General features: G+C 56.8%; 1 protein-coding gene across 1 annotated transcript; it reads right to left on the reverse strand.

The window, feature by feature from the left end:
* Positions 1–9896: 9896 nt before the first annotated feature.
* On the reverse strand, positions 9897–12380 carry GSX1 (GS homeobox 1). The gene is made up of 2 exons (XM_012185009.5): positions 11870–12380; positions 9897–11428 (listed from the first exon to the last, which is right to left on the reverse strand). The coding sequence occupies exons 1-2, from the start codon at positions 12279–12281 to the stop codon at positions 11040–11042; spliced, it is 801 nt and encodes a 266-aa protein (XP_012040399.3). The 5' UTR covers positions 12282–12380; the 3' UTR covers positions 9897–11039.
* Between the last annotated feature and the right edge of the window lie 1149 nt (positions 12381–13529).

The following is a 13529-nucleotide window of genomic DNA, read 5'->3' on the forward strand; positions in this document are numbered from 1 at the left end:
ACATGGAGGCAGGTTCAGACAGGGACCTCAGTTGTTTCTGAACTAGACCATGTAGGACAGTTTCGGCTCCACGACCAAACCTGTACCCCACAAGGGCAGCACGGCCTATTTCCCTTGTGGTGCCTCGGGGCACGTCTCCACAGTCAGTGGGCGGTTCACGAGGCAGCTGCTCTCCCTGTGGGCTGCCCACTCTCCACCACATGCGCCTGCTCCTGAGATCACAGGCTCTGGGGTGACTGTTGGGGGGCTGATGTCCTTTTCCAGCAAAGGCGTCTTTAGGGCTGGCCTCCAGGACAAGGGGCTCTTCAGAGAAATGGGTTCTGAGGTCACTGACAAAAGCCTCAGCGTGGGTTTGGAAGGAACGATGGGCAGGGGGTTGGATGGGGAGCAGAGCCCTTCCCCCGGCGAGCAGGGGGCCAGCAGGGAGGTGCAGAGGCTGGGTTGCAGCAGCAGGGGCACGGAACCAGGACTCCGAGGGGTCAGACCCAGCATCTGGCCTCGAGGAGCACCACTTAGGTTGGGAGCCACAGCGGTGGGGGGCGGGGGCAGCCAGGCCCAGCAGGGAAAACGCACTGATGCATTCATTGAATGAATGAGATGGACACTTCCTGAGATGGACAGTCTGGTCCTGCCGCCGGGAAGGCCTAGGAGGCTTCCCAGAGGAGGCTGAGGAAGGAGTTGGCCAGTCGGACTGGGAGAAGAAACAGCTCTGAGAAGGTGAGCCTGGGCCGAGGCATGGTGCAGCCAGGGGTGGAGGGCTGGCACGCCATCCACACCCAGCCCCCCAGTTGCTGATCAAGGGGTCCATGCACCCACCCGTCTTCACGCTGGTCCTATTCCAATGGCGTCTGACATCTCCCTCCGGCCTTCCATGTGTGCATTCCAAGTCTGATTGGGCACGCCGGCTTGTGCGGCCCTTTATGGTGTGCACGGCGCTGTCGGGCGTCTAAAGATGGTGTGACTGGGAATTTGGTATTAAGCTGTATTATTGAGTTCACAAACTCAACGTTCAGAAATCTAACCAAACAAGGGATTTGCAAAACAGTTTCAAACAGAGCAGCGCCGACTACATTTCCCATGACAATCGGCTTGTTTACCACTCCGAGGTGCCCCGTAACCGCTGTTGACACGCTCATTTGCATGCCAATACCCAGAATGCTTTTCCAGCCCCACTGAGCTTGGGTTCTGCCAGGGAGCTGAAAGGTTTATTTATACGTACAATACATGACAACTTCATTTTCTGAAGCATCTTTCATACAAACCGTATCCCCAAAATGCCTTAAGTTGATGAAAGAATTTCAGAATCCTTTTAGAGTTTAAACCCTTCTTTCTGGGCTGAAGTGGGGTTGATATTTAATTAACATTTTAATTAAAAGATGCTGGTGGGCCAGGGGGGTTGCAGTTACTCAGCGTGTGTCATATTAGGTTTGGTGTGCTGGGCCAAGGTTATGAAGTGAAATTGCATGGCAGAGATAGATCAGAGGCTGTGAGAGCCCAGCAGAGAGGGAGCCAGGATCAGAGAGTGTTTAACTGGTTGGCTTTCTCACTGCCAGAATCCCTTTGCATTCTGTCTCCCATGAAAACATCCCTCTCGTGGCACTGGGCATCGCTGCATGGGTGACAGAAACACACATAAGTACGTACAGTTTTCCAGTGTTGAGAGTGTAACAGTAAAAAGCAAAAGCGATGGGAGTTGGTAATCCTGCAAGCTCTCAGGAGTGGGGCTGGGCTTGGAGAGGGGAACAGGACACCCTTCTGCCTTCCTGTCCCTGGTGGAAAGCAATGTAAAAGTCCCTTAGGAAAGCCAAATGGGAAGGTATTGTGTAGGAAAAAGTTAGATTTTGTGCCCAAGGTAACTTTTTAAAGCGGACTGTTGTATTTTTGAAATCACTTCTGCAGGCACTAGGCTTGGCCCTCGGACTGGGTAGGCGAGGGAGGCTGTGTTGTCTGAGAGTCCCTAGTTGTGTGAAATAGGGAACCAGGCTGTTTACCTCAACAGACAATGTCAACGAGCCCCAGTTCCCTACTCTTGCCATAGAATCCACCTGACGCCATCCCTGCCCACAGCCACAGGATTGACACGTGGTCCAAGCAGAGCTGCCCTGTGGTTAGGATGGTCACCTCTAGGGTTACCACCTTGGACAACCCCTGCCGCCCCTCTGGCCACCACCATGGGACTCTGGGCAGGAGAAGTGCGGTTCAGCTGGGATGAGGTGAGCCTGGAGCTGGCTGTGTCCATTGCCACATTTTGCCTGCTCCCAGACCCACACTCCCACCTGCAAGGACAGAACCTCCACAGCAGGAAAGGCGGGAACCTCGTGGCCAGAGAGGAGCAAAGCCAAGGGCAGGGGAGGGGGTGAGCTGTCTCCCCGGGTTGTCACGTCTCTGGAGCTCCTGAAGACAACTGCACTCTCCAGGAACTTAATTGGTTCGGTGAACCAACAAGACACCTTTTAGCCTAAAGTAGCTTGAAATCAGTTTCTGATACACATGATAAAAAGGACTGTGATGAGTAGAGTTATTGAGTGCCTCTACAACATTAAAAAAAAGTACCTTTATTTATTTGGCTGTGCTGGGTCTTAGCTGCAGCGCGAGGTATCTGGTTCCTGGACCAAGGATCAAACCCGAGTCCCCTGCATTGGGAGCGAGAAGTCTTAACTGCTGGACCACCGGAGAAGTCTCAGGACGTTCTTAACTAGCATGGAGTATCTTAGAGAGCCGGTAGATTCTTCCCTGATAGTAGCAAAGCACCCCACAGACTGAGAAGTTCAGTGAGTGTGTCCAGCGGGGACAGCCACCTCAGAGGGCCTGGCCAGGCGGGATGGATGGAGAGGTTGTATCCTGAGTCCCTGTGCACACCTGAGTATGGCTTCCCTGCCGCCCCCGCAGGAAGCCCAGCGGTGCTCCAGGGTGAGGCCAGCTCATGCACCAGCTGCGACTCGTGCCCTCACACCTGGACGTTGAACTCTGAAACCATCCACACAGGTCTGAGTGCCCCATTGCCTTCAAGGGGAACGCATGGACACCAGCCTTAAAGCTCTGGTCCAGGGACCCCTATGTGCAGCAGTGCTGGTCACAGAGACTGACTCTGTTCCACGGATGGAACAGTCACGCTTGTCCCAGGCCTGGTCACGGTCCTGTGCGGGATCTAAACAGCTCTGACGTGGCACGGATTCCTGAATCACTGAGAGATCTCAGCTGCAGACAACAGAAACCATTTCCCACTACCTAAGCAGAAAAGGTGTTGAATGAGAAGCCATCTGGTAGTCCACAGAATCAGTGGGAAAGCTGGTGAAATGGCCGGGAAACCAGGCAGGAAGGGAGGGAAGAGACAGCCAAGGTCTCTCCACCAGGCAGTCTGAGTGGACGTGGCCTCTGGGGCTCGCTGGACAGTTCGTTCCACCACTGTCATAGTTCATCCGCCATCACTCAGAGGCTGTCAGCTTCACAGTCATGGGAAATAATCTCTAGCTGAAACAGCCATCTCTGATTCACTCCTCTCCAAATTCAGACTTCTGGGGAAGATGTGGGGTCCAGGTCCTACGCCCAGCAGTAAATATCCGGTCCTCGCTGGATTCTGTTGTGGAACATGGGTGCCTGGCTATGGGGAAATCCTTCAATGTGTGAATGTCTACCTCAATGGGGGCCTCCTTTTTCCCCCCATAATTCACATTTGACAATATCCCGATGTTTATTAGAAAGTGTGGGAGGGGGACTTCCCTGGTGGTCCAGTGGTTAATGCAGGGGATGCAGGTTCGATCCCTGGTCAGGGCTCTAAGGTCCGTTGTGCAGCAGGGTAACTAGGCCCTCTTGTGGCAACTAGAGAGAAGCCCCTGCACTGCAGTGAAAATTCCATGTGCCGCAACCAAGACACAATGTAGCCAAAATTAAATAAATAAGTAAATAAACATTTAGAGTAAAAAGAAGAAGGGAAACAGTCCTGGTCAGACAAAGAAAAGGGAAAACCTCACTGATGTCACTGGTACCCCTTGACTTGAGAGAAAAGGAGGCCGAGATCCAGAAAGATCATGATTTGTGCAAAGTTGGTGGCATAATTGGGTGTGGACCTCAGGTGTCCGAGGGGCCTGACTCCCAGCACAGTGCCCTTGGCATCGCGCTCTTCTTATGTCCTTGCTTTCGTGGCGGGGATTGGGGTGACTCTAGAGAGCCCTCACCTGAATCAGAGCTTGTCTTAGTCTCCTAGGGTTGCCGTGCCAAATGCCGCACACAGACTGCGTGGCTTCACAACAGAAGTTCATCTTCTCTCCATTATGGCTGCTGGAGGTCTTGGATCAAGGTGTTGGCAGGGTCCGTTTCTCCCGAGGCCTCTCTCCTCCATTTGCCTTCCCCACCGGGGCTTCCCCGGTGGCTCAGTGGTCAAGAATCCGCCTGCCAACGCAGGAGCTGCAAGAGACGCAGTTTTGACCCCTGGGTCAGGAAGATCCCCTGGAGAAGGAAATGGCAACCCACTCCAGTATTCTTGCCTAGAGAATCCCGTGGACAGAGGAGTTCAGCAGGCTACAGTCCATGGGGTTGTAAGAGTCGGACATGATGGAAGCGACTTAGCAAACACACATGTCTTCATAGGCTTGCCATTCTGAGTGGCTGTCCTCTGCCTCGGCCTCTTTGTAAGAGGACACCTCTTATCTCAGATTGGGGCCCCACATTTACAAGCTCATCTAACCGTAATCACCTCTTCAAAGACCCCCATCTCCAAGCTTGCTCGCATTCTGAGGGTTAAGGTGTCAGCCTGCTCACGGGGAGTGTGGGGCAGCACAATTCAGCCCATAACAGAGCCACTCGAGACATGCTCAGCATCGGGGCGTCGAGGCAGCAGACCTCTGCTTCTCTCTGGCCCTCGCCGGGGACAGGGAGCTTATGGAAGTGGCCCCTTCCTCTCCTGATGCAAAAGCCTGGGGTCCAGTGAGACCAGCAAGGGAAGCTCCTCACTGCAGGGCCCCTGAGCCGTGCCCTGAACTCGTGTCCGGTCCCCTGACTGTGGTGGCACCTTTCTCACCCACTCTATTTTTTAAAATTATATTTATTTATTTTTCATTGATTGATGATTGCTCTACAATATTGGTTTGGTTTCTGCCATATAGCAACATGACTTAGCCATTGATGTACGTATGTCCCCTCCCTCTTGAACCTCCCTCCCACCTCCCACACATTCCCACCCCTCTAGGTTGTGACAGAACCCTGAGTCACACAGCAGATTCCCACTGGCTGTCTGTTCTGTTACGTATGTTAGTGTACACACGTCCATGCTGCCCTCTCCGTCCATCTCCCCCTCTCCCCCGACCTTGCCCAGAAGTCTGTTGTCTATGTCTGTGTCTCCATTGCTGCTCTGTGAACAGGTTCATCAGGACAATCTTTCTAGGTTCCATATATATGTGTTAACATACAATATTCATTTTCCTCTTTCTGACTTACTTCACTTTGTATAATAGGCTCTAGGTTCATCCACCTCATTAGAATGGACTCAAATGCACTCCTTTTCGTGGCTTAGTAGTATTCCCTCGTATATATGTACCACAGCTTCTCTATCCCCTCACCCACTCTTGCCTGAAACAGATGCCTTGGGCGGCACTTCCTCCTGAGCTGGGAAGGAAAGTTCGCTCACAGATGGAGGCTGGACACCAGGCTGTGAGGTGCCAAGACCTGGGGTGTCTTGGTCATTTCTAGGGAGAGTTCTACCATAGGAGCACCAGGGCTTGGGTTCATTGTGACAGGATGCCCTGAAGCTGGGTGTCACCCAACTTCAGGGTGACCTGGTTCTCCTCCACGTTTCTTTACTTTCCTTTCATTTCAGCATCTCCAACACACACACACACACACACACACACGCACACATGCACACACGCACACTCACACTTTATTAGGATGTCACTATTGGAAAAGACCTGATGCTGGGTAAGATCAAAGGCAAGAAGGAAAAGGAGAAGAGGGCAGCAGAGGATGAGATGGTTGGATGGCATCACCGATTCAACAGACATGAACTTGGACAAACTCTAGGAGATAGTGAGGGACCAGGAGGCCTGGCGTGCTGCAGTCCATGGGGTCGCAGAGTTGGACACAGCTGCGTGACTATGACAACAAGTAGAAGTCCACCTGTGATCACCACATACAAGACGGGGAGACCCTGGGGTGGGGTGGGGTTACTGCCCCACTGGAATCAGCCCCTTCCTCACTTTGTGGGTGAGTCTGCTTCTGATTTGTCCGACAGCACTTTACTCACCCCCAGAGCCCAGTCTCAGGGCCCATGGCCCAGGCAACCCTCGTCCATGCCAGGGAGACTTCTGGGACCCACTCCCCTGACCTCTGCCCTCTTTTTTTGCTCTTAGTTGTCCCCAGGGACTTCCTGCTCTTTGCCCTTCCAGAGCCTTTTCTCAGAAAAAGTGAATGATGTGCTCAGTGGACACTACTCTCAGGGGTCCTTGTGTTGAACCAGAATTGTTGAAAAAGAATTGCTTTCTAGCTTCAGACTTGCAGACACTGGCAAAACAGACACTGTTTGTGACCCAGAAGAACCACCTTGGTGGTGGTGGTGGTCAGTGTGTGTCCTTGACAGGGGGGGGATTTCTCCCGGGCTCCTGATATCTTTCCCCAAAGTATGGTCCTGTGGGTACCCATGGACATGACTGAAGAGGGAGCCCAGCTGTCCACAGGTCACAGGACCACAGGATAGCAGGTTCTTGGAAAGGCCTACTGGCCCTTCCACTCCGCTCACCCAGCACGCCTCCAGAAGGATCCACGCTTTCAAGCCAGACGTCCAGGGCTGGCCAGCCTGCTCCCAGGCACCTGTGGTCTCTCCCCCCACACCCCACCACCTTCTTTTTCCTCTTGGTCCTCTCAAGCCCCTCCTGAGTGCAGAGTCCAGAGCCCCCAGTGGAGAAGGTTCAACTATTTCCTGAGGGATGGATGAAGGGAAGGAGAGAAGTGCTTGGAGCTAGGCTACCAAATGCTGGCCACTGCAGACTAGCTAACGTCAGCAGAAAAGACACAAGTCTAAATCAGTGCTTCTCAACCTGAAGACTGGGTCTCAGAAAAGAAATGTTCCCCCGCGGGGCATCTGGGAACAGTGTCTGGAGACACTGTTGGTTGTCACCACAGGGAGAAGGGTGCTTCTAGCATCTAGTGGGTGGAGGCCAGAGATGCTCTGAAACATCCCACAGTGCACAGGATGGTCCCCACAGAGAGAATATTTTAGCCCAAAGTGTCAGTAGTGGGAAATTGAGAAACTGGTGTAAATGCAGGTGGAGAGTCCCTGTCTGAACTTCGGTGAGTCTCAGCGCCTGGGCAGTTCCTGGCCATTACTGGTTCTCTGAACGACAGACTGACGAAGGAGTCCTGGAAACATTTGTATTTGCGTGTGTTCTCCAGCCTCTCAGTGTTAGGTGTGAGTGGCAGCCTGTGTGAGAGTGGTCATTTTCCAGCATTCGGTAAATAACTCAGCATGCCCCAGGCACAGCTATAGGCAGGACAAGTGACAACCACAGCAAGATTAGTCAACATTTATTGAAACTTGGCAGACCTCGCTCGTGCTTAGTATTTTAGGTGAATTCAGTCCTGTAACAGTGCATGATAACCCGGCAAAGAAAATCCCCATTTACGGGTGACGAAACAGAGGCTTAGGAAGAACCAGTGGCTTGCCGGAGATCACCCAACTGACCACCTGCAAAGTCGATCACTTGGATTTTGGTGTCCAGACTCCTAGTCACTAAACCACAGAGAAAAGGAAGGTGCTGTCCCCGAAATAAACCAGGGGTCCGTATGTGGATTACTCACACTCGATGATAATTTCCAGGAAATTTCATCCCGATAACTCAGTTTGATTTTAATTTCACAATTTGCCTTGCTATCCCAAATTACAGCTGAAAATAGAGTGGTGGTTAACGGGGCTGGATCCTGAATTCCCAGGTAAGAAGCTCCGTGTCCGTAGGCGCGCGGTGCCTTGCCGCCCCAACCCAGGCAGCAGAGTCGGTCTGGACCGAGGCCGGCAGAGACCGCAGGGTGAGGAGGGTTGGACACTAAAGCACGTTGGACTAAGAAGCCGGTAGCGGCCCCCGCTCGCCGCCGCAGCCCTGTCCGCGCTCTCCCGCGCTGCGCCCCTGTCCGCCTTGGTCACCGCTGGCACCGCCACAAGGAGGCTGCATTTATTCCCAGAAAGCGAAAAAGCCGATTTTCTGGGAGCAGGACGGGGAAATGGAGTCCTGGGTAGAGAAAGCCGAGAGGAAGGAAGGCGCGCTCGCCCTCCGGTTAGAGCTGTAGCCGTGCGGCCCCGGCGCGCAGCCCTGGATGGGCGGCTTCTGAGAGCAGCGGGGACAGGAGGAATCCCTGCGTGGATCGAACACTGAAGGGGTGGGGGTAGCTTGAGGCGGGCGGCGGGCAGCGGGCGGCGGGCAGCGGGGGCGGGCGAGCGATCCAGCTTCTTCAGGGCTCTCAAAGCTCCATTGCCGTCTCTCTCAGCAACGCACCTCCCCACGCCAACCCCATCCCCCAGGCCCTTGGCCCACCCATCTCCTACATCAGTCCTGGTCCAGGGGTGTGCCAACGGAGAGCGGGTCTCAGGTGCACCCTCCCCGCCCCGTCCCATGACCCAGGGAAGGGGCTGGCCCAAAGCGAGCCCTCTGGATCCACGGTGGACCGGGGCCTGGGGGCCCTCCTGCTGCCGGGTCCGGAGTTTCAAGGCAGACAGACTGGTGGGTGGCACTGGAGCTAAGGGATCGAAACTTTACTATTCAGGGGCTCTCAGATCAGCCGGTCAGCAGTGCAAAACTCGGAGAGCGTTGGAAGCGTGGATTGTAACAAGTTAGTTGCTATTTTGTTCATGGTCTGCCATAAAACATCTTGGGTTCGGCTTGTGCTGGCTCCTCCTGAGTGGGCGGAGAACCGGTCTTCAGTGAGACTGGGGTTCAGACAGATGGGGATACGGGGGGCAGGGGGGAGGGTGCCAGAGGGCGCACGGGACAGACTTTCCTCTGCCTGGGACACCATCCAGGCATCGGCTGCAGGAGGAACCTGGAGTGGCCTCTCTGTGGGGAGCCAGATCGCAGCCACCTCTGCTCTAGGAGACCTGGAGAGTGAGCCCCGCATGTGCTTTATCTGAAAGGAAAAGCGGGAAGGTTTTAGAAATGACCCGCAACTGTGCTGAGCACACTAGCGCCTTTCTCCGAAAGGGACGCCTGTGTTTGCTTAAGTACGCGGAGTCCGGCTCTCTCCAGGCTGTGCGTGTGGGGGTGTGTGGCGGAGAGATTTCTGTCAGGAAAAGAAGTGACCCAGACTTCCAGGATCGGGCGGGGTTGGGGTTTGGTGGGGGTGGGGGTGGGGGAGCGGGTCATGAGAATCCGGATCCGCTGTTTCCCGTTTGCGATTTCCTGGACAGAAACACCTGGCTCCGGTGGCCACGTGCCGTGCGCGCAGAGGAACCCGCGGACCTTCAGAGTCTCTTCCTCCGTGTAATGCGTAAAACCCCAGCTTATCTCCACAGGAGGGCTGGGGTGTGGATTCTAAGTCGTCGGGGGCTGTGGGGTTGTTAAGAATAGATGAGAACGTAAGGTCTTGGAGCCATCTGCACCCGCTACGCTGGGCCCCGCGCGGGAACCCGGGCGCAGGATCCTTTGGGTCCTCCGAAACCGCGGCTTGGGAGGAGGGCCCACGCTAAGGAAATTTGCAAAGCATGAGGACCTTTCCGAGAGGAGGTCGCACCATTTCGCTGGGAATTTGCCCCTAACAAGTAAGACAGATTTTTTAAAAAATGATTGATAACAAGTTATCAATCCGAGCTCAGCAGAGGACTAAGTTCACCGACTCCCTGACCTTGGGGATGGCGGTGGGAACAGGCACACCGACCGGCTGGCCTGGAGGTGGGGCCCAACCCTAGGCGGGATGGGGACGTTGCAGGGGTCAGGACTAAAGGCACAGGGCGGGCAGAGCCCTTCCTTCCCTTGGGACTGGGCTCTCTAATGCGGGGGTGTACCTTGCCGGAACCAGACTGAGACCAGGGAGCACACCCGGCCAGTGGGCACAGAAGTTGGAGTCGGGGTGGGGGGTGTGTGTGAGGGTGCTGAGGGTGTAGAGAGGGGCTGGTGAGCAGCAAGGTGAGAGATGGAGCCGGACTCCACCACCCAGCCCCCACCGGCCCCAGCAGGAAGCCCCAACCTGGCTTGGGATCCAGAGCTATGTGGATTTCTAAGAAAAAAAAATGTTTATTTAAAATTTTGTACATAAATAAATAAATAAATATCTTTTGGCATTACAGAGACCTTACAATGACAAGCTAGGCCGGGGCAGGGCTGGGGTATGGGAGATGAGTGTCCTCAGAGGCAGACAGTGGGACTCGGGGAAACGCAGAGCGACTCCAAGACAAAGTGAACCGGCTTCCCGACAGGCAGTTTCTCTCGTGGGAGAAGAGCCATGGGCACAGAAGGGTCGGATGGGGGGGCGACAAACGAACGATGAACTTCAAAGGGGCTCTGTGGGGAGGGGAGGAGAAAGGAAAAGAAAAACACCAAAACCCAGGAGTTCCTAAGTGTGTGTGGCCTTTGGGGGGAGTGGATTAATCACCGTGGCAAAGAGGTGGGGAGGGAAAGACAAAAAAAAAAAAAAAAAAGAGGGAGGAGCGAATGGGCACCCTAGAGGTGAAAGGCCGAGCTTGGCCCAGGGTGGAGAAGAGCCAAGGAAGCGAGGAAGCCTGAGCCAGTCCGGAGCTGGCGGGCGAGGAGGCGCCGGCCGCCGGCAAGGCGCTGGGCTGGGCCGGGCCGCTGTGTCGCCGGGCAGGGAAAGATTCGCGCGCTTGCGGTGTGTTCATAGCTGGGAGTCCGCTTTGGATAACCGCGGGCCCTGGGATGGGGACACCAAGGTCAGGTCAGCCAAGTTCTTGACGCTTCCCAGGACGGAAGACCCCTGCAAAGTCGCGCTACCTCAGTGCGCGACCGCCTTAGGCAGTGGGTGCCTGGGAAACAGTGCCGTGTCCGAGGACCAGTCTTGGAGCCACGCGCGGGGAGTGTCTGGGGTGGGCTCCCTGGGGAGGCGTGCGCCTAGGGAGTGACCGTGAGATCGCGGTCATCCTTCCCCGAGGAGGACGGAGACATGGGCACTTCATCGTCGTCCTCGGAGCATTTAGCGGAGGAGAGCGACGCGCACTTGCAGCCCTGCGGTGCGCCCTCGCCCGCTCCCGCGCCCCCGCCGCCCCCGCTGCCGCCGCGGTGGTTGCTGCCCTTGCCCTCCTTCTTGTGCTTCACTCGGCGGTTCTGGAACCAGATCTTCACCTGCTTCTCCGACAGATTCAGGTAGGTCGCGATCTCGATGCGGCGCAGGCGGGACAGGTACATGTTGGCGGCGAACTCGCGCTCCAGCTCTAGCAGCTGCGTGCTGGTGAACGCCGTACGCATCCTCTTGCTGCTGGGCAGCGGGTTCGAGCTGCTGTCTGGAGAGGGTGGGGCGCAGAGACGCAAACCATCAGACCTCGGCGCCGGAGGCCCCGTCCTCCGGTGGGCGGCCGTCAGAATCCCGGGATTCTGGGCTCTCTCCCACCCCTTCGCCCCAACACAATGCACGGCAGCTAATAGCGGTCGGCCTCCTCGTCAAGCCCAGGGACCCTGGTACTCCACCAGTCACCGGGCCCCGCACTCCATGGAACGCCCTGAGCCCCAGCCCTCGCTCCCTCCTGGAAGTCTCCGCCAGGATCGGAACTTCCTGCTTCTCCCTCCCTGCCAGGGTCCAGTCCCAGCTCTCCAGTAGCACGCCACCCAGAGTGTCCCCCTCAGAGGCCCGATATGATCACCCCCAGGAACCCAGGGTCCTCATCCCCTATCCCCGCCTGGCCAGCTTTGGTCTGTCCCCTCCCTGCTCCCCCCGCGCGGCTTACCCACGGAGATGCAGTGGAACTGCCTGGGGTCGGGGAGGGAGTACGAGGTCTGGTAGAGCGCGGCGGCGGCGGCGGCGGCCGCGGGGCTGTGAGCGACCCCGGGCGACACGGCCGAGTGCTGGCGGCCCAGGGGCGCATGGCAATATTGCGAGCCGAAAGGCGGGAAGGACGCCTTGAGCAGGGGCAGCGCGGGCGGCCCGGGGGGCCCGTGCAGCTGGGAGGCGGTGACGCAGAGCGGGCACACGCACAGCAGCCCAGCCTTGCGCGCGTGGCAGGCGCCCGGGGAGAGGCCGTGCAGGGCGTGCGGCGGCGGCACCGCGTAGGGGAAGAGCGGCGGCGGGCTGCCCTCCGGCGCCTTCTTCTCGCCGGCCTCGCGCAGCACCAGCGAGTCCACCAGGAAGGAGCGCGGCATGGCCCCGGCGCGCGGCCGCCCCGCCGCCGGCCTGCTCCCGGCGCCCCGCGGACCCCGGGGCTCCCCGCGCGCTCGCCCGGGCCGCGGCCGCGCGCAGCTGCCCGTTCCGGGGAGGCCGCGGCTGGAGGCGCCGCCCAGAGAGCGCGGGGTGCTGGCCAGCACTAGTGGTGCTGAAAGGCGCCAGCGGCGCCGCTTAAATAGGACTATTGCCATGTGATGGGCTACGCCAGGAGCGGCCGGGGCCTCTCAATAGGGTTTTTGTGCCTTTTCTCTTGGCATTCACTCTGCACGCTTCCTCATTATTTCACTTGTTAACTAAATGAACTGCATAATGTACTCTATTCTTGTCAACCCCACCCACGCGGTAACAGGCGCCCTCGCCCCCTCCTCTCCCTCTTGCGGGTTTATTTTCTCATTCTCCTGCGATTTAATATTCTTTTCTTTCTCTTTATTCCTTACTCTCCTTTGACTTTGCATTGGCGATCGGCCCGTTTATCTTACTGATTTTGCACCCTCGCTTCCACAGATCTCCCCATGGGCGCACACTCCCATGTTTCCTGGGGGACTCGGTCCGAGTCCCCGTTCGGCTATCCTTTCTCCCTCGCCCCCACCCCCCGCCTTCCCCAAGATCAGGCTGCCTCCACTGGGTTTAATCAGCTCAGTTGTGCACCCCGCGAGCGTCGCCGTGGCCGGCCACTATTTCCACCTGTGGAATTCCTTCCCCTCTCTGAGTACGGGAAGCAGGAGCAGGGCTCCTGCAGGGGTGGCGTCGCTGGGCAGACAGAAGGGCTCCGTATTTGCTCTCCAGCACTAGCCGCATCGCTGTCCCTCTTTTCTCTACGTTTCTCAAATTCTCTTAACTTTGATGCTGCCCGTGGCGCCTTAGTGTTTGTTCAGGAGGCGATCGTGGCTGTAAAGAGGAAACCAGCCACGGGGAATCACAGACAGAGACAGGGAATCACAGACAGAGACGGGGAATGGGAGGAGAGCCTGGCCGGCAAAGACCTAGATCTTACACAGCACCAGAAGTGGAGCGTGTGGGCGCTCTTTCCGCTGGCCTCTGCCCCAGCAGACCCGCTGGTGCGCTGGGAAGTCGTTGCCTTCCCGGGGGTTAGCCCTAGAGGGGCAGCGGCTCCAGGGGCAGCTCTGTGCCCAGCTTCTGCTGACTCTGGCCATGCTCTACCAGACTTTCTCTCTCCCCAAGACCTGCTCCTGCCACCTGCCTCAGTCTCTTCTTTCTGGTCACAC

Source organism: Ovis aries, chromosome 10 (assembly GCF_016772045.2).
Source record: "Ovis aries strain OAR_USU_Benz2616 breed Rambouillet chromosome 10, ARS-UI_Ramb_v3.0, whole genome shotgun sequence".
NCBI classification, from domain to species: Eukaryota; Metazoa; Chordata; class Mammalia; order Artiodactyla; family Bovidae; genus Ovis; species Ovis aries.